This window comes from Leopardus geoffroyi, chromosome D2 (genome assembly GCF_018350155.1).
Source record: "Leopardus geoffroyi isolate Oge1 chromosome D2, O.geoffroyi_Oge1_pat1.0, whole genome shotgun sequence".
NCBI classification, from domain to species: domain Eukaryota; kingdom Metazoa; phylum Chordata; class Mammalia; order Carnivora; family Felidae; genus Leopardus; species Leopardus geoffroyi.
Genome location: NC_059334.1, coordinates 65,339,234 through 65,360,199, shown reverse-complemented (window position 1 = coordinate 65,360,199; position 20,966 = coordinate 65,339,234). Strand labels below are relative to the sequence as shown.

The window sequence follows — 20,966 nt, the reverse complement described above, 5'->3', positions numbered from 1 at the left end:
TCTGTAAGAGTACCTTGCCAGGTGCTATGGAAGAAGCCTCTGCTTTTTTCAGGCATGCCCTCTCCCTTTGCTTCTGTTCCCTGTACCTCAGCACCAGAGCAGGGTTCTGCATGTAGCAGATGGTTCATCTTTAGGGTATAAGTTCTTGAAAGTGCAAGATGAGGTTGGCTTTCCAGAGGGACTGGATTCTTCGAGAATCTGCAGATTCCCGTGTCCTTCTCCAAAATTCTTGTCCAGAAAGTCTCAAAAGTATCTCATGATGAGTAGATCAAATATTCAAATACTTAATTTCCACTGCTCACCAAACTTTGCCCATGGTTCTTGCTGAGGGCTCTATCCATTTTTTGACTAGAGTATTATCTCTTCAAAAATAGATTGATGTTTGAATTTTCTCCTACAGCCCATTAAGAACCTGAGTTTTCTTCCCTGGGTTTTAGGGAAGATTGGTTATTGTTGATAATTTGTATAAAATCCCAGCTGTGGCAAGAAAAAAAGATCTCAGGATTTTCAAACACATTTTAAAGCAAACAAGGGTTGAAATGTCTTTGGAGGTATGAAAATAGCAACCAATTCTCATTAGCCTCATCACTGTAAGAAAAAACTTGGCAAATGCCTAATTACTGAAGTCCTTATGCCAGGTGCTATGCAGAGGACACTGTACAGGCACAGTCTCTGTCCATGGGACGCTTGCTCTAGAAAACTCTCTTAATAATACGAAAGTACCGCATCTTTGGGTACAAGGATGGGTGCTGATGGTGGTGGTATTTTCAGGAGCCGCAAGAAATTACATTGCAATGTGGGAGGGAAGTATAGCTCACAGCTAACCACATAAATGATGCTCAAGAAAGAGCTAAAGATTCAACGAGTCCTGGAGACTTCTTTTCCAAGGCAGTCTCTGAACAGAATTTTGGGGAGATCATCCTTCATTTTGAGAGAATTAGGCTCATACATGACGTGGAAATGCTGGGGCATCCTGTCTGTCATTTCTCCGCCACCCCTCTGTGTAGTTTTGACACACGATCCACGTGGCTGACCATTTTTCTTCTGGGAGGAAGACAGAGAGTGCATTCCCTTGAGCACTTGCTCAAGTATTAATCTCCAGCTCTGTGCTTTCATTTCACTTCCTGTAAAATTCCATCAAATTCCATCTGTAGATCCTGTGCTTGACCTAAGGTTAGATGGAAGGGGAACAAGATACTGATTCTCATTTTGAATCACAATAGTTGCTATAAATAGCAAACTTTATAACTTGGTAGCTCCCTTGGATGCAACATGATGGATGAGCTTCTGCTGATTAAAAAAAAAAAAAAGTCCATAACTCTTAAACTATAGTTCAAGTTGAAGTAAACTATAATAATAAAGCACAACTAATATACTCCTGAATTATTCATGTTGAGTATAAAAACTGTGCCTTCAATGTCAAAGAAGCCACATCCCCTACAGTGTATCTATAATCAGAAATCACAGGAATTACCCAGTCCTAAATGAAAAGGAAGGTTCACGTACTTTCGGTGTTATGGTAAAAAGAGCATGAACCAAAGAAATTATTGTAACTAGAAAATGTTATAAAGAATAAATTGAAATTATTATAAATTGTTAATAGAAATCATTGTTAAGTTACTGTATTTTGGTGCAGTTGATAAGTTGATGATGACCTTCAAATACTCCCCACTGACAAATGAAGCCCAAGGATGACTCCTGACTGAAGTCCTTCGTCCAAGCCATCCTTATCCCCCAGCTGGACTCCCTGCTTTTCCTACTTCTGCCATTCTCGAGTTTGTTCTACAAACAGCAGTCAAAATTAGCTTTTAAAAACTGTTGTCAGGTTCTGACATATCTTTGAGCAAATCCTTTGTATGCTTTCCCATCTCACAAATGAGAAAATCCACAATTCTTATGCTATACTCCAAGGAAGGCCTTGCATAATCTAGCCTCTGCCTGCTTCTCTCTACTCATCACTGTCTAGAAGCTATAACCACACAACTTTCTTTGGTCCCTTGAATATACCTTAAGGCCTTTGAACCTGTCATTTGTTCTGCTTCAAATGTACAGCCATTCCCCTCCCCAGCTTAAGTCATCTGCCCAGAGAGGTCTTCCAAGGTCATCCAGTAGTCACCAGGCTGTCACTTTTTTATAGCAATACCCAGTTTTGTTTTCATCCGAGAACTTATATAAACAGTAAAATATCAAATAATCTTCTTCATGGGATTGATTGCCTCTCATGCTAAAATGCATGCTCCTTGAAACAAGGATCCTTTCTTATTTTGTTTTGTTTTTGTAATTTAAGTTTGTTTATTTTGAGAGGGAGAGAGAGAGAGAATGCATGCACATGAGCTGGGGTGGGGCAGAGACAGAGCAGGGGAGAGAGAATCCCAAGCAGGCTCTGTGCTGTCATCATGAGGCCTGATGCTGGGCTCGATCTTACAAACCATGAGATCATGACCTGAGCTGAAATCAAGAGTCAGACTGAGCCACTCAGGCATCCCAAGATTCTTGCTGGTTTTATTGAATATTTTATCCCCAGTATCCAGCACATTGTCTGTCATATATTGTCCACAAGTCATCTGCTTTGTTGACTGATAAGCTCAGTTGTACACATACGTTATTATAGAAGTGTTATATACTTTTCCCATGCATATACTTTTAATGGGCTAGAATCACTGTTTTAGAATCAATGTAGAATCAATGTTTTAATGGGCTAGAATCACTGTTGTTTTATCTTGTTTTTTTTTTTTTTTTTTCTTGATAGGTAACTAAAGCCTCACTGATCTGATTCATTCCTATCACTAACAGTAGGAAACCTAGACCATCCCCAAATGCCAGCAGACTTATATTTAAGAGAAAAGAACGATTTCAGGCACAACGTTGACTGTCATTGTGGAGTCCAGATAGCATTTTCTCTGATTATGCAAATTCTTTGGCTCTCAGATGCCATGAGCTCATTGTATATTAGTAAATATTTATAAAGTGCTCTGTATTGACTGTTTCACAATAAGGTTGATTAGTGATTCCTCCCAGCAACCTTGTGAGGTCAATCAGCATTATTAAAGAACAGCCCAGAGATGTTGGGCAGTTTGCCCAAGGTCACTCAGCAGGTCACTGGCAAATCCTGCATTGGCAACTTCAGCGCCCATTACTATGACAAGCCCTGGCGTGGACTCCTCTTGGAAGGGTGACCCTTAATTGCTTCTCTTGTAAGGTAGGCGTATAAACACTAAGTATTCCGAAGTGAGAGAAGAGTAAAGGCCTTGAGTTGAAGGAGTTATTGGTGCAATTAGAAACTGGAGCCAGCTATTGAAAATTGAAAATGGTGCTTAATGGAGGTGAATTAGAGGACATTATTTTTGAGAGAATGAGAAAATTACAATATGAAGAAGTAGGAATGTAAAAAGCAGGGCTATGTGTAGAAAATTAATTTGGGTGGCATTGGAGGTTGAGAAATAAGAAGTTATAGGACCAAAATATTTTAGGAAGAGTCTGGGTTAGGGTATCAGGCATAAGTTCCATCCAGAACTAATTTGAGTGTTCCAGAATAATATGCCACCCTCTCAGCTGCAGCAAGCAGTGTTTTCTGATGTTTTTTGAGGGTAAAACCTGCTTTCAAGTGTTTGATTCCCTAAAGTCCAACCTACAAATTACACAGGTCCCATCCTTTTCTTGCTGAATATCTTCTAAAAATGATCTGTTTTAAGAAACCATGCTGCATCTCACTTCCCTTTACATTTTTCTTTGGTTTTTTTCTTCCTTCAGGATTTAAGATAAGTTGTTCTAAGTCAGTGATCTATTATGTTCTATATAATTTTCATCCTTTGCAGCTTCAGATTATATCTCCTTACTCTGTTCCTTGGAAGCAAATTCTCTGAAACTAACCACCAACCACAATAATAACTGCTTGCATTGAAAAAGGATTTCTTGCTACACCAAAAACTTTTCAGGGAGCATCTTCTCTGACCCTTCCAACAATCCAATGAGAAACAGATACCATTTATAGACCCTTTATACAGACAGGGACACTAAGCTCCCAAGTGTAAATCCAGAACCTTTGTTCTATGAAAATGTTAGTAATATAATGCTTGCCCTTCTCAGAACCTTCCAAAAGCTTATCATGTCATGCAAGGCTCAGTGTGGTCTAGGTGCTATCGTCTTCATGAGGGGCCAACTGTGTTAGCACTCTCCTCCTTGTTTATAGCCTTTGCTGTAGATGTGCTCACCTCCTTTCCGAGTCACGTACTAGGACCTCATTTACTGCCCTGGTACTTGTTTTTCCCCACTGTTCGTAACACTCTTTCTCAACATATACACCTGCCCACCTTCTATGATTCTGATTTATTCTCAAATGCCTTATCAAAGAGGACTTTCTATGTAAAGCAGCACATGTCATGTTCACTCTTTGTCCTCCTAACTCTCTTATTTTACTTCATGGTATTTACCGTCAATTGAAAATTTATACGTTTGCATATATGTTTATAATCTGTCTCTTCCCACTGGAATTTAGGCTCCACAAAATTTTAGCAATTTTGTATTTTTTTTTTCGTTTGTCTCTTTTATTTCCAGGGCTCAGAACGAGGCCTGGAACGTGGGAGACACAACATCACCTAAATAATTGTTATTTGAGTGAATGAATGGACCATGGCACTGTATTGCTTGCTATACTATTTCTAATAATTAGATTAACTTCATGGTAGCTACACATTATGCCTGGTTATGAGGAATCAGTTTTGGACTTTTGGTGAACATTTTGTAGCCCCTGTTACCAAGCATTCAGGTACCATCAGTGCTACAGAAAGATGTGAGCCAAGAAGGATGTGAGTGTTTTAATTTATAGTATGTAAGAATTCAGGGAAGGGGCTATTTTAAGATCATGGATGGGACTGCCAGTTTTTCCTAGATTACTTTGCTTTTTAAATAAAATCAGAAAATCTGAGGGAAGTGGGACCTGGAAATTCTCCTGGGTGCTTGTGGATGTCAGTGTGGTCTGGAGTAATAGCATAGGTTAAAAGTCCATCCCCAGTCAACTGGCCCATCCAGATTTTGTTGAAGGGATTTTGCTTGTGGGTCAGTTATATATCACTGCAGGCAGACTAGACAGAGTACACATCAGTGATTGAAGTGTTTCTGGGTTTTGTGTTTGTTTATTCCATGAGGGACACTGGAGTACTTTCTTTGTAAGGATTGTATGTAATTTAAATTTTTTTAATATCCTCTTTGATTGACTCCAGCTCTAGTCCTGCTCCCTTTCCCAAATGTAATCATAATATTTAATTTGGTATGATTCCAAAGTACAGTTGTATAAGTTTGTTAAACATCTAAGCCTCTGTTTCTTTGTTTTGGGGGAGAATCAGCTTTTTCACATAAAATATTATGTCCCTTCCTTACACTATTAAGTGATACTAAGAAGGATAGGCTTTGTAAAGTGATTTTTTTCTCCGATGAGATTAAAGTACTTTTGCATATTTGATAACCTGTAATTCTGAGAAGTGTCTTGGTATGAGAATCAGAAAACCTGGGTTCTCTTCATGACCTGAGACTCAATTGAATGCTTGACTTGCTTTACTCCTGACTCTTAGCTCCTTTGTCTGCAGAATCATAAGGCTGGGCTTATTCCACTGTGTGGAAACTCCTTTATGGATCGCCAGAAGTTGTTTGAAAATGTTAAAGAGTTAGTAAAACAGGGAGACTAGGGTGTGTGTGTGTGTGTGTGAAGAGATTTGATGGGTTGGGACAGACCACAGGTGTTTCAATGAGGATAGTTCCCTATCTGTTGAATGCATAGAATAGGGCTTAAACTCTTCCACTGTGAAGGAAGGAAGGAAGGAAAGGAAAGGGAAGGGAAAGGAAGGGGAGGGGAGGAGAAGGGAAGGGAAGGGAATGGAAGGGAAGGGAAGGGAAAGAAAAGAAGAAAGAAAGAAAGAAAGAAAGAAAGAAAGAAAGAAAGAAAGAAAGAAAGAAGGAAGGAAGGAAGGAAGGAAGGAAGGAAGGAAGGAAGGAAGGAAGGAAGGGAGGGAGAAGGAGGGGGGAGGAAAGAAAGAAGGTAGGAAGGAAAGAAGGAAGGAAATCATTGAATAGAGATGAAATCATCTCTAAGACCTTATTGAAGTTCTAACAGTGTAGCATTTTTAGTTCTCCTGAAGGTAACAAGGACCCCCCCCCCAAAAAAAATGGTGATATTATACTGCAATGATATGCAACAATGAACAGACTATGTTTTCTGACCAGGCTCAGTCATTTCACTTTTGAAGAAACTAAAAAGAAAATAGACAAGATATAACAGGCGAAGGATATACCTCCATCTTAACACTCCAACCCCTGGCTGTCTCCTACAATTTGGGGATGAGAGTTTTCTCTAAGCTTTACTTCTCAGAAGTATGTTGTTGGCTCCTCTATGGATCAGAGTTCCCCCATACTCCTCCAACTACAGGAATTCTTGAATGTTAGAAAACAAGGCTAGAGATCAGCTAGTCCAGTCCTCTCCAATTACACATGGAGAAGCACTCATTCATTTCTCAGTCACTTAACGGTTAGGATACTGAAGGTGGCAAGAGTTCAGTTATGCACCATCATGTGAGGCTGCAGTTCCTTCCATCTATGGTGGGGGGGGGAACAAAACAAAATAACAAACAAAAAAACCTGACTATCTGACCCTAGACCATGACACCCAGAGAACAACTCACACCTCAGGATAATTCGATCGTTTAATATCAGGGAATCAAGTCAAGCCCATTGTCACCGCTAAGTGTGTAGCTGCTTAGGCTTCCAGAATACATTTTTTTCACAAGTTTCATACGCATGTGCTGATTGAAGGGCTAGGAGGACCGAGTAACATTGGCTTCATTCACAATGAATGAAACATTTACTAAAGTTTGCATATTCCCAGGGCAGGACAGATATAGTGCTTCTTTAGCAAAACAGTGTGTCATGTACGAGAGTAAAGCACTCTGGCAGAAATCACATGTGACAATAAGCAATTGCAGCTCAAATTCTTTTACTGACAAGGATGGTAAAAGAAGCGATATATATACATATGTGTGTGTGTGTGTGTGCGCGCGTGCACACACACACATACGTGCCATTTCCTGTCTGACACTCTACACAACCAGGGCGAAAGTCCACCGTGGCCCCTGGTACCATCAATACCTCTGGAGTCTTAGTTTATTACATACTTGGGCTAAGGGGTCCTTATTCAAACACAAAATTGACTTGAGGATGATAACTGGCGGAGATTATACAGTAGTGGTTGATTGTGTGAGAGGCAGGTGACCTAAGTTCCATGTGCTTCACTGGGAAATCCCATCTCTTTTTCTCCCCCAGACTATCTTCCTTAGAAAGAGCACAACTCGGGGCGCCTGGGTGGCGCAGTCGGTTAAGCGTCCGACTTCAGCCAGGTCACGATCTCGTGGTCCGTGAGTTCGAGCCCCGCGTCGGGCTCTGGGCTGATGGCTCAGAGCCTGGAGCCTGTTTCCGATTCTGTGTCTCCCTCTCTCTCTGCCCCTCCCCCGTTCATGCTCTGTCTCTCTCTGTCCCAAAAATAAATAAACGTTGAAAAAAAAATTTAAAAAAAAAAAAAAGAGCACAACTCCAGTGCATAAGCTGCTACATCTTTGTGTTAAGCATGCTGGCTTTGGGGACTCGCTGCCTGGGTCTGAATCGGGCTCTGTTGCCATGTAGCATTGGGAAAGTCAGTCATCCTCTCTAAGTCTTGATTTCCTCATCCATAAGATGTAAATCATACCAGTACTTAACTCATGGAGTGCCATGAGAACTGAGTGAGCCAATCCTTGTAAAGTCCTCAGCCAGAGTGTGGTATGTTTTCAGCATTCGGTCAGTGTTCAGTATTATTATTCATAAGCAATTTGGCAAGTAGTTATGAGTGTGTGGTAATGCGGCCTGTGAAGATGTGGCCTCAGCATGAGGATAGATGCCCTGTGCAATGGATCAGAAATGCCTGAGGATTAGGGTCCTATCAGAAGAGAGAGCCCTTGGTAAAGCTGAACAGACATGCCTCCCCTCCTAAATTTATCTTTGTGTAACTAATAAATATATATTATGTTTTCCATTGCCATATTTATACAGAATACATTAATAATGCATAATACATTCTATGTACACATTTGTATGAGTTCTTCCTAAGTAAGCCCCTAAATTCTCTTATATTTATGTCTCTTAATGACTCTTGCCTGACATAAACTCAGGGCGTGGTAGCCCGGAAATTTCCTTGCCCCCTTATCCTCCAAAAAGAAATACAAAAACCAAATGTGGAATTTCTCCAATTATATTTTCTGATAAGACAGGAGAACATTTAAGAGAGGTGGGGTTCGGGGCGCCTGGGTGGCGCAGTCGGTTAAGCGTCCGACTTCAGCCAGGTCACGATCTCGCAGTCCGTGAGTTCGAGCCCCGCGTCAGGCTCTGGGCTGATGGCTCAGAGCCTGGAGCCTGTTTCCGATTCTGTGTCTCCCTCTCTCTCTGCCCCTCCCCCGTTCATGCTCTGTCTCTCTCTGTCCCAAAAATAAATAAACGTTGAAAAAAAAAATTTTTAAAAAAGAGAGGTGGGGTTCAATTCACTCAGCAACATGATTTGAGCCCATTCTAGATTTCAAGAAGTAGCTGTCATGTTGGAGAGAGACACAAGAGTAAGTATAAATGAACTGTGCTCTCTAGTCGGTGGTATCAGATGGGGAGAGGAGAACCAGACAAGGTTATATATGGCAGAATATAGAAACAATATAGGAGATGTTCAGTTGAGTCTGAGCTCCGTTCTGCAGAGGGATGTGAGAAAGTTCAGTGAAGGAAAGGATGTTTGAATCCAGCCTTGAAAAGAGAAATGGGCAGAAAGAAGGTTGAAAGGGTAAATACGAACTACTCCTGCCTTTGGAGAGCACAGTCTACATTAACACAGAAAACGGTGAGCATTGACAGTTTCAATACAATATATAGCCAAAATAGAGATCCAGGTATCAGTGTTACCTGACAACTTAAAGTAGCTAAAATTCAAATTTTACTTATTTTTATGCTCGAAAGATGAATCTAAAGATACTTCAGAGGTAAAAGTAACCCCTATATTTGGTGTTCGCTGTATTATAGACCAATGGTCTTATTACCCCCAGCAGAAGCATGTGTGGAAATGTGTTGTTTACTATATCGCCGCCCTTTCCGTGATACATAGAGTCACATTGAAATGCATTCCGGGTTCTTACCTCAACTACCCTGTGTGGCTAGAAAGAAACTTCAGGAACACAATGTGATAATCCCACAAGGAAAAGAAGACAATGGCACCGAAAGACCAGAAAGATGAGCAAGAACTTTTATACCTTATGGACACAAAGGTACCCATCCCTTACATTTAAAAAATAACTTTAAAAAAAATCCCAGAGCAAAATAAATTGGAAATCCCGTGACCTCTGGCAGAGTGGAAATATCTTTATAGCACGCTGTTGTTCCTCTCCCTAAATCTACTATTTAACCCCCTTCTCTCTAACTCTGCCAATTAACCTGAGAAGCTCAGGGTATCCAAGAAACAGAGGGAAGCTTGTTCAGCTCAGGATGTACCATAACGTCTCAGCAGCACGTTTAAATTATACGTTTAGGCTGACAGGCAAACGTATTTCACGGCAGAATCCTTAGAAAGCAGGAGACAATTTCCTTCAGGTCCACGTCATCGTTTGATGTAGATTGCCTATTATATTCTTGAGGTATTATGAAAAATGGATTTGGAGATATTTTCTTGACAGTGGGTAGACTAATGGAATCTGGTGACTGTATTTAAAATGTGCAGGGGTTTGTTATAACGTGGTAATAGAAATATCAGTTGCACTGACAGGTTAAAAAAATCTGTCAATGCATGATAATGAAGTTATTTAAATGTCGACTCACTCGCAAACATTTTCCAAACCCTAAATTATTCTCACTGCTTTAACCTCATGCATCCTAAGTTATTAAGGAGCAATGTCTGCGATGCAGCCAATGTGCCTTTGGCTTTGGAAGCTATTTTTATGCCGCCAAATGCATGAGGAGCAATGAAAGTGGCTGCTCTTAATGATTTTAGGAAAGAAACAAAACACAGAAGCCGCAGCTGCTTGATTTAGAGGTGAATGTTGTTCCACTTTCAGGATATCTCATTGGCGCCGATTTGAGTAATGCTCCTATGCTTCCTTGCTTCCTGTCCCCAGGCTTCCCTCTACAGCTCAAGTCTTTGCTTTGTGACCTTGGAAGTATGGCTTGATGGGTCTGGGATAGGGCATGTTACCTCTCTGGGGTCTGAAGGGAGAGGAGGAGGAGGTCAGGTTATTTGGATACTTTCTAAAGCTTTTTGAAGAAGTAGTCTGACTCATTCTTGGTCCATTGAGTGTCCATCAGGCTTCATGCCTTCATTCACCTTCCATATGGAGAAGACACCTGATGTGCCAGCACTGTCCTGAGTCCTGGAGATTTGGGGCTGACCAAACATAAGCCCCCTGCCCTTCTGGCACTTCAAGTAGTCTAAGATGCTAGGCAAGCGCTTCTTAATTAACAAGTAGAGGAGCATAGAACATGCTCCCAATGCAGGTCCCATGGTACCCCACACAGCTGATTGACTCTGTTAATAGCAGGACTGTAGCACCCTGGCCAGATTATGCAAGCTTCTTAATTTTGACTCAGTAGAAGTCCAACTGACCACACAAGAGGAGCAAGCTTCCACTGAGTCAGCCGGTCAGTCAAGAACAAATTATGAGTGCCTGATGTGTCCGGGGCACTCCTCTGAAAGCTAGGAAGATAGAAGTGAACAAAACAGACATCTTTTCTACTCTCATGGAATTTTCATTCTGGTGGGGGAAGACAGAAAATAAAAAAGTAAGTAGAAATCTATCAGATGAGGATAAATACTATGGAGAGAAAATAAAAGGCCAGGGAGGATTGAGTGTGCTGGGGGTGTGGGAAGATGCTATTTGATACAGGATGACAGATGTTCAGAAAGAAATGAGGGGCCATTTGGGGAAAGAGCTTTCCAGATACATGGAATAACAAGGCTGGAGTGGGCGAGGGCAGGGGCAGGCAGAGAAGGCAGGGAGATTAAGAGTTAGACATCTATTCTATCACCAACTTGTTAGATAAATAAGTAAATATGACTTGTCCAAAGGAAGTCTGAAGTTTATTTGTTTAGGAAACCAGGCACTGACTGGTTACTCAGCTACTGAGTTTCTGTGTCCACTTTTGTTTGACTCCAAGTATTTAATCTTTCTCTTAAGCTATGGCATCTTGGTAGTCTTCCTGAGACATCGTCAAATAATTAACAAGTTGACCCACTTACTTTTTCCATTTTTCTAACCTTACTAGGAGCTAGGGTGGATGAAAGACATACCTTCTCTTATCATTGTGAGAGGCTTTTTTAATGCTTTTCTTTTTTTTTTTATTTTGAAAATTATTTATTTTATTTTTATTATTTTTTAATATGAAATTTATTGTCAAATTGGTTTCCATGCAACACCCAATGCTCATCCCAACAGGTGCCCTCCTCAATGCCCATCACCCACTTTCCCCACCCTCCCACCCCCCATCAACCCTCAGTTTATTCTCAGTTTTTAAGAGTCTCTTACGGTTTGGCTCCTTCCCTCTTTAACTTTTTTTTTTCCTTCCCCTCCCCCATGGTCTTCTGTTAAGTTTCTCAGGATCCACATAAGAGTGAAAAAATATGGTATCTGTCTTTCTCTGTATGACTTATTTCACTCAGTATAATACCTTCCAGTTCCATCCACACAGCTGCAAATGCAAATGGCATGATTTCATTCTTTCTCATTGCCACATAGTATTCCATTGTGTATATAAACCACAGTTTCTTTATCCATTCATCAGTTGATGGACATTTATCTCTTTCCATAGTTTGGCTATTGTTGAAAGTGCTGCTATAAAAATTGGGGTGCAAGTGCCCCTGTGCATCAGCGCTCCTGTATCCCTTGGGTAAATCCCTAGCAGTGCTATTGCTGGGTCATAGGGTAGATCTACTTTTTATTTTTTGAGGGACCTCCACACTGTTTTCCAGAGTGTCTGCACCAGTTTGCAGTTTATGCTTTTCTTAAGATCAGTTCTCTCTGGCAGGCCCTCTGTCCTTTTACCTGATATGAAGAAAAGCCAGGTTTTGGTCTGCACCATGTAACATCAAAGATTTTGAGTTCATATTCCTTTTACAAAGAAATGCTAAGCCAAATTTTGTAAATACGTTTTCTTTTTCTTTTGTGGCTTTTGAGAGAGGCAGTACAGCATGGAATTAAGTTAGAAGTCATCTTCCAAATTCTCTGGCATTAAGCAGTTTGACTCTACTCCTGGATTCTCCTTATCTGTAACATGTGATTAGTATCAGTGTCGATCTCATGGGATTCTGCATGTGAAGAGCTTAGATCACATTTTAAGCACCCGATAAACACTCATTTTTGTTCCCTATTAGGTTTCCTAAGCATAATAGTCCATTCAACAGTGGAAATCCTGGAACAGTTATTATAGAAGCAGAGTGTGGGATCTTTCACTTCCAAATTCTAATTCTTACCCTTACTTCTCCAATTTGAGGCCCACACAAAGCTACTAGCACACATAACCTTTAAAATATGAGAGACTAGATTTGGTTACATTTAAAAATGGTAGGGAGGGCGCCTGGGTGGCCCAGTTAGTTGAGCATCCGACTCCAGCTCAGGTCATGATCTCGCAGTTCGTGAGTTCGAGCCCTGTGTCGGGCTCTGTGCTAACAGCTCAGAGCCTGGAGCCTGCTTCGAATTCTGTGTCTGCCTCTCTCTCTGCCCCAACCTACCCGCATTCTGTCTCTGTCTCTCACAAAAATAAATAAACATGAAAAAAAATTGTAGGGGTGCCTGGGTGGCTCAGTTGGTTAAGCGTCCAACTTCAGCTCAGGTCATGATCTCATGGTTAGTGGGTTCCAGCCCCGCATCAGGCTCTGTGCTGACAGCTCAGAGCCTGGAGCCTGCTTCAGATTCTGTGTCTCCCTCTCTCTCTGCCCCTCCCCAGCTCATGCTCTGTTTCTCTCTGTTTCCAAAAATAAATAAATGGTATTTTTTTAATGGTAGTAACTTCATGAATATTTTCTAAGAAAGCTAAATCTAAATTATTTTTTGTGACTAGGATTCTTCTTGAGGGTTCATGTTATGGGTTTTGGTGAGTACTGGGTAAAGAATACCAAAAACAATCAAGAAAAAATTAGTGATAAATAAACAAAAGCTGCCATTTAGAGATTGCCTATTACATGCCGATCATTGTGTTCAGCACAATGAATGGATTTTATGGATTAATTTAGTTTACAAATGATTCTGTGCTTATTTATTGTCTCTTTGATGGTATCAGATTATAGCACAGGAAATACAATCGCACATTTTATTTCGACCACTTCTGTGGAAACTAGTCATGCTCTGTGTCCTTACCTTCTTTGAGTGTGTTGGGACACTACCCTCTGAAAGACATCATAAGGTCTCTGGGAAGGTAGGTGGGGCCATACACTGAATGTGCTTTCTCCATCCATCAAGGAAACTCATTTCAGCTCTTTGAATATAGTAAACACTTAAATAAAGACATACTTTCAAATGCTCTAAAAGTCACTTTTTAAGAGATGTTTGCAAAAAAGGTAGTGTAAGGATTAAGGATCAAAAGCAAAACCAATGGCACCTTGATTTAATCCCTTGCATATTTACTTTCCTGGAATGCTTACTTTTTTAAGTTTTCAGCTTTTTCTTGGATGGCATAGGTGTTGACAGAAAGCCTGTTTTTCATCTGTATATAAGTCAACCTATAAACAGAACTTGAAAAAAATTGCTTTGGAATGTTTTAAAAAATGATACAAGTTGAGAAGTCAAGGCTGTTTCTATTGCATCTTAAATTTTTTTTTCAACGTTTATTTTTATTTTTGGGACAGAGAGAGACAGAGCATGAACGGGGGAGGGGCAGAGAGAGAGGGAGACACAGAATCAGAAACAGGCTCCAGGCTCTGAGCCATCAGCCCAGAGCCCGACGCGGGGCTCGAACTCACGGACCGCGAGATTGTGACCTGGCTGAAGTCGGACGCTTAACTGACTGTGCCACCCAGGCACCCCTCTATTGCATCTTAAATACATCTCTGCGTGTTATATTTTTTTAACATTACTTTTTTTTTTTTTTTGGCCTTGACAGCAGCAGTCACTTTTTAAAATTTTATTATTATTTTTTAATATAATTAATTGTCAAATTGGCTAACATACAGTGTGTACAGCATGCTCTTGGTTTTCGGGGTTGATCCCGTGGTTCATTGCTTACATACAACACCCAGTGCTCATCCCAACAAGTGCCCTCCTCAATGCCCATCACCCATTTTCCCCTCTCCCCGACCCCCCCCCCATCAACCCTCAATTTGTTTTCTCTACTTATGAGTCTCTTATGGTTTGCCTCCCTCCCTCTCTGTTTGTACCTTTTTTTCCCGCTCCCCTTCCCCCATGGTCTTCTGTTAAATTTCTCAAGTTCCACATATGAGTGAAAACATATGATACCTGTTTTTCTCTGACTGACTTATTTCACTCAGCATAATACCTTCCAGTTCCATCCACACAGCTGCAAATGGCGTGATTTCATTCTTTCTCATTCCCAAGTATTATTCCATTGTATATATAAACCACATCTTCTTTATCCATTCTTCAGTTGATGGACATTTAGGCTCTTTCTATAATTTGGATATTGTAACAGCAGTCACTTTATTATTAGCATAGGCTGGCACTTTTCTCTGAAGATTTGATTGGTTTAAATATTTTTATTGTTCTCCTTTTCTTATAAAACCAAGGTTCATAATCTTTTGCTTTTAGTTTTGCCTTTGATATGCTTTTCCAAAGCATGTTGCTCAGAACACTAATTTAATTAGCTATCTTTCAAGAATGAATCCTTTAATCAAATATGTTTGGAAAATGCTTCATGGAATATGCATTTAAGAGGTTCACAGTATATATTAAACTAGCAAAATAGATATATGTGTGTGAGAATAATAAAATTTATATGTCTGAAGTAAAGGAACATTAAATTTTGCCTGATAAAGCATTTCCTATTTTTTTTTTTTTTTTTTTGATCTTGGATAACACTCCTCTCCCTCATAGCTAGGAATGATACTTAAAATATTTACCAGCCAGTATATTGGCTCACCAGCCAGCCTGCTGCTCAACTGTCTGTCTCTCATCCGTTCTTTCAGAGCCCAGGTCCCTAGGGGGCTGCAGTCCCCACTGTTGACCATGTTAGGATAACTGTAAGCATCTGTTAGCTACGAAGGAGAGTTTGCAGATGGGCACTAGGAATTGCTTTCCAGGGTGCAGTGCCTTCTCCAAGGTCACTGTCTCCTCCACCAGGGCTCAGTCTGATTGGCATGAGCACTAACCAATCAGAGCAGGTGCTCATCTTAGCGCTGAGCAAGTTTCTTGAGGACCTCTGCTGTGCCAGCTTTCAATCTTTTGGTTGCTGGACTGTGAGGAAATCTAGGAGGCCTCCAAGGGAGAGGCCATGTGGTAAGGCTGTCAGAAGTGCTACTCAGAGAACTTAGTGCAGTAACTATTTACCAATTGGTTTGGAAATAGTAAATATTTTTATTTATGTACCCTTGAACCAATCTATCCTGGCTGATTGTTAGTTTTACCCAGGACACATGTAACACTCCATCTAATTCTAGTTCTGTGGGACAACCTTGAACACCTGCTAGTATGTCCTGTTTTGTGTGTGTAGAAATGCATCATTTTTTCCCTTCTCTCCATCTATCAGTTATTATTATGCCATAATGCCTAAACATGCAGCTCTGCTGAAATTGAGAATTAACAAATTTTTATTCAGTTTCTGAGCTTTGAAAAATCAAGGGGCAAGAGATGGCATTAAACAGTAATGGCAGATACCTTGAAGGATCTGTACTGCTGATGTTATAATAAAAGGAAAATATCCAATAACATACTGTAAACTCTCTGAAAAAAAGTTACCAATGTGTATGTAAGCTAGTAACTCTATTATTGTCGTTACATTGAGATTCAGCTAAACACACACACACACACACACACACACACACACACACACACACACGAGTGAGTCCATGTAGTGTCCTTAAGGGATCATCCTCATTTGCCCTGTAAAGTATACTTTTTGAATGTAAACATATTCATTGAATATCTTAAGGGTTGAGTTGGTAAAAATGATGAGAAACTCATTGCCCCTCTATAGATTTGTTCCTACTTCTCTGGCCTCCATTTCCATTATCCCACCAGTAAAACTGAACCGTTCTCTCATCTCCAACATTGTCCTACTGATGTCCACCTATGGCTAGGCAGCACCTGTCAGTGTAGCATACCCTGTCTCCCTGGCATAGCCACCCCCATGATAGATTTTGCCTCTATTTGTTTGTTCTTAACTTGTGAGTATTGTTCAAAATAATGATTAGAAGAAGTAATCTGAAGAAAAGAGCTAGAGAAAGGCTAGTGACATTTTAGAGACAAGAAAGTCTTAAGAAAGAGATGACCTTGATCTAGTAAGGCCTGGTTAGGATTGGGGGGGGAGCGGGGAGGGATACACCAAACACCAAGATTGGGCAAGTGGAGAAAGCAGTCTTGGAAGTTTTTCAGAGAGCTAGAGGAAATTTCATATCAGCTTGAGTTTGAGGGGAAAAAGATGAATATGGAAGGAAGATCTAAAGAAGTGTGCTGTAGTTCACGGATAAGATCTGTGAAAGCTTTGATTGCTCTTCAAATATTCTTGGCTATCAAGCCAATGTTTGTTTGATTGGGCTAGAGAACAGGCTGGTCCAGAAGAAAGCCAGTTATTTATTTGGGTAACACAAGGTGCCTTCTAGTTCATCATGCTCTGATTACTTCCCTTTCCTAAATCTCTACCCATTTTCCATTTTCAAGTGCATTAGTTCTTCCAAGAAACATTACATAATACCCCAATCTTCACTGATTTGGAGCACCATCTAAACTCTATAAAGTGTTGACTATTAGAGAATTGTATTTAATTATTATATAATAGTTACAATTTATAATATAAAGTATATAGTTTGTTATATAGCAATATATCTATAATGTTTATTTATAGATAATTATTAGATAGGTATTACAGATAATTATAGATATACATTATAATGTATCTATGATATTTATAGATATTTTATTATATAATAAATTATGATTTATATTATGAATTATAAATATTATATAATAAATTATATAAAATTATATATAGATATATAATATTTATATTAAAATATAGTATATAGTTATATATATGCATTTATATTTTTATATATATATATACATATATATAGTTTATATGTGTATAAATTTTAGGGATAAAATTCCCTGGATCCCCAGCCAGAATAAATTGTTAATTCCTTAATTCCAAGATCGTGTATACAGCTTTCTTGCTCCAGTGCCTGGTCCAGGGTGGGTTCTTAATGTGTGATGATGCGGGTGTTAACACAAACACCTTCTATGTAGTCTTCATGACCTGTAGGGATTTGTATCTTTTATTAATATCAAAGATTAATTAAAATAGTTACATTTTTACATGTCCAATTACACCAACTTTATTTTCTAAGCCTTGTTAATTCTTTTTTAAAAGATGTTTATTTATGTATTTTGAGAGGGAAAGAGAGCGTGCACGAGCAGGGGAGGGGCAGAAAGAGAGGAAGAGAGAGAATTCTAAGGAGGCTCCATGCTGTCAGGAGCTTGGTCTCACAAACAGTGAGATCATAACCTGAGCTGAAATGAAGAGTCGGATGCTCAACTGACTAAGGCACCCAGGCACCCCTAAGCCTTGTTAATTCTTGTCTGTAACATTGAACTTAACACATGATAACCTTATATTTCTGCCTCTCAAATAAAGTTGTTAGATTTTGAAAGTGGGGCAATGTATTGCACCCTGGTACATAGCACAGGTTTGGTACATTTTAGTTCTACAAATGTGAATGAATGAATGAATGAATGAATTGGGAATCTCCTATATGTAAAAAGAAGGCAAAGAGGAAATTACGTTTCCTTCATTTTAAACAAAGAAACAAACAAACTGTGGTTTAATAGAAGTAATGCGGGACCTAGGGCCAGGACACCTGGATTCAAATACTAGCTGGCAATTTGTCAGCTGTTTTCTTTGAATAGGTCACTTAAATTCTGTCAACCTCTTACTTGAAATACAGATAATATTCCCTCGTGCACGCGGTTGTAATGATCTAATAAGATTACAATTCTGAAATATGTAATAAACTTTGATAGAGAAGGTGATTAAAGCCTATTGATTCAGTCAGAATTAATAAGTTATTGACCAAGGGCTAGATAAAGATGAGAGAATCTCCAAAATATATAGGGTCAGTGCCAAGAAGTAATGTCCTCCCAGCCGAAGGTTGCTTAACAGCAGAAAAGGCCACCAAATAAGATTCTGAAATTTCACTTATTATTAAGATGTTTTCTTACTCTTAAATAATAGGAAAAGACTGAATGACCTTTGAAGGGACTGATCCACCATATATTCTATGACTCATGAAAGGAAACACGATTTGTAGATAAATCATGAGAACCTGCTTTTCCACGGTGCCAGACATAAAGCAAAAGTTTGAAAATGTCAAATCTGCCAAAACTCTTCATTTATGTGGTCAATTCAAGAGACACTCTCATCTCTTAATCTTTTAAAACCAACCACATATTTTATGCAGAGTACGTACATTAAGGAGCAGTAAAGAGATGGAGTTTTAATTTTTACCAATTCAATTTAAATGCAAATGTTAACCACTCACATGATGCCACTGTGTACATAATTAAGCATCATTATATACTACATGAATCATCTAGAAACCTCCTGAGAGCCATTCTACTACGTAAAACATGCATTATACTGACAAGCGGCCAAGTGACGTATACTTCTGTCCTCATTAATGCTCCTTTTGAATTATAGGTCAACTGATTATGGAACAACCTATGAGAAGCTGAATGATAAAGTTGGGTTGAAAACAATTTTAAGCTATCTCTACGTGTGTCCTACCAACAAGCGTAAGGTAAGATATGTATATTCGGTGCACTGTTTCTTCGTGACGTGACTTGTGTCTTGGCTGGCTAGCCTCTCTAGCTAGCTAAAAATCCATGATTTTACAATTAATCTGGGAGGAGAGGTGTAAAGATGAGTTGACAGATGTTAAGGGGGTAAAATGTCTGATTTCTCATAATTCCCAGAGCAACAGCTGTGAATGTAGGAGGGTGAGAGGTAGGCATATCATTACCATTTCTGAAAGGCAGCTCCAAGGAATCCTTGAGTGGATGCTGCTGACTCTCTTGCAAGAGCTCCGACCAGTCATGAGAATCAGAAGCAGCATTGACAAGATAGAAAAAGAGGTGGGGTCTTCCTCTGAAGTGCCCCTGTTTTCCCCTGATGTGAGTAAATTAAATAGAATTGAAGTGAATGTGTCCTCTGGTAGCAGGTTGGACATTTAATTGCTAAAGTATGTTCAGCCTGCACACAAATGTCAGAACGGAGGCGCTGCTGGAAGGAACCATGGAGATTGTCATAAACTGCACCCTAATTTTCTAGATGAGAAAAATTAAGGTTCAGTGAAAGGTAATGCTTTGCCCCATTGCAGAGTTATGGGTGCAACAGGAACTAGAATTCAGTTTTCTTGGTTGTCAGCCATACTGTTGCCTCTGCATTTTACTGCTCCTAGTGAGAGGGTTTATCTGCTTTTCTGAAAGAGATGTGACTTTCTCAAAGAAGAAAACATTTGCTTTTAAATGATAAAGACTTATTTGTCTCAGGAGGAGAGAGCGGCACCACATCCATTCTTTGGTGTTTGTAAACTTGCATTGTCAGATTCTGAATTCTGACATACAGTTTCTAAGTGTTGTGTGAACTGCATGAAATAACAGTATCCATCCGGAAAGAGAAAATTGTTGTCCATTAATATGTCAGAAGCCATATTTTTTTATGATGGTAGCACTGATATCCAGTTTCTCGCTTTAGATATGTCAATAGTTAAGTGTTAGTGACCTTGGCTAGGTTCTGCGTTTTGTTATCTGAACTATGGGAGGTAGATGAGAACATCTCTCAACCATCATTCCTCAACTCTGGCTGCATATCCAAAGCACTAGTTGATTCCCAAATGTGCAAGCCCTGGTCTTACCCCCATTGCTCTGGATTAGGGCCCAGGTAACTGTACTTTGAGCAAGCTCCCTGGATGCTTCTGGTATGTATCTAGGATTGAGAACCAGTTTTGTCAAGTGTAACATTCCCTCTGGCCCTAAGCATTTCAAGTGCTTCAGTAGAAGCAGTGGAAATAGACTCTGGCATCATTTGGCTTGAATGCAAACCCAGCTAAACCAGTTAAGAAGTGTATAAACTATGGCGATTTACTTAATGTCTCCAAGCAGTGTCATAGAATTTAAAACAGGGGTAATTCCAATTCCTGCCTCATATGAATAGTGGTAACTATCATATGAAATGAGGCATTTCAGGTGTTTAGGACAGAACAGTTAAGCCTCTTATCAATGTCTTCTCTTTATTATTTGTTTCTCATCTGCCTCTTCCTCCTTCTTCATATAATTATTAGAAGTAATAGTAGTGACTATCCTCCCTAAATAGAAATGTTCAGTAGACCTTTCTGTAATGATAGCAATGTGCCTTTAATCTGTCCACCACCTGAGACATTAACCACTTGTGGCTATTGAGTATTTGAAATATAGCTGGTGTGACTGAAGAACTGGGTTTTAAATCTAATTTCGCTTTAACTTAAATGTGTTTTACATTTACCTGTGGCTGATGGCCCCAATATTGAACAGCATAGCTCAGTAATGTCAATGTCACGGATGTAGAGGTGTATGTTGAACATTCCTTCTTCCCCTGACTGGCTAATTACTGGTCCATCATCAGCAATTACATCCAAACAATTTGACCTACTGTATACAGTCCTAAGGTGAGCAACTGAACTTATATCCTTTAGTTTTATAATGAGATTTAGTTGTTGGTTAGCTTTG

General features: G+C 39.6%; 1 protein-coding gene across 6 annotated transcripts in view; it reads left to right on the top strand.

Moving 5' to 3' along the window:
- Positions 1-20,966, top strand: part of SORCS1 (sortilin related VPS10 domain containing receptor 1) — a 547,844-nt gene that overhangs the window by 251,528 nt on the left and 275,350 nt on the right. For all 6 annotated transcript variants that reach the window (XM_045438838.1, XM_045438836.1, XM_045438837.1 and 3 more), the window contains exon 3: positions 18,901-19,000. In XM_045438838.1, coding sequence (XP_045294794.1) covers positions 18,901-19,000 — 100 coding nt within the window. The remainder of the gene's footprint in view (positions 1-18,900; positions 19,001-20,966) is intronic.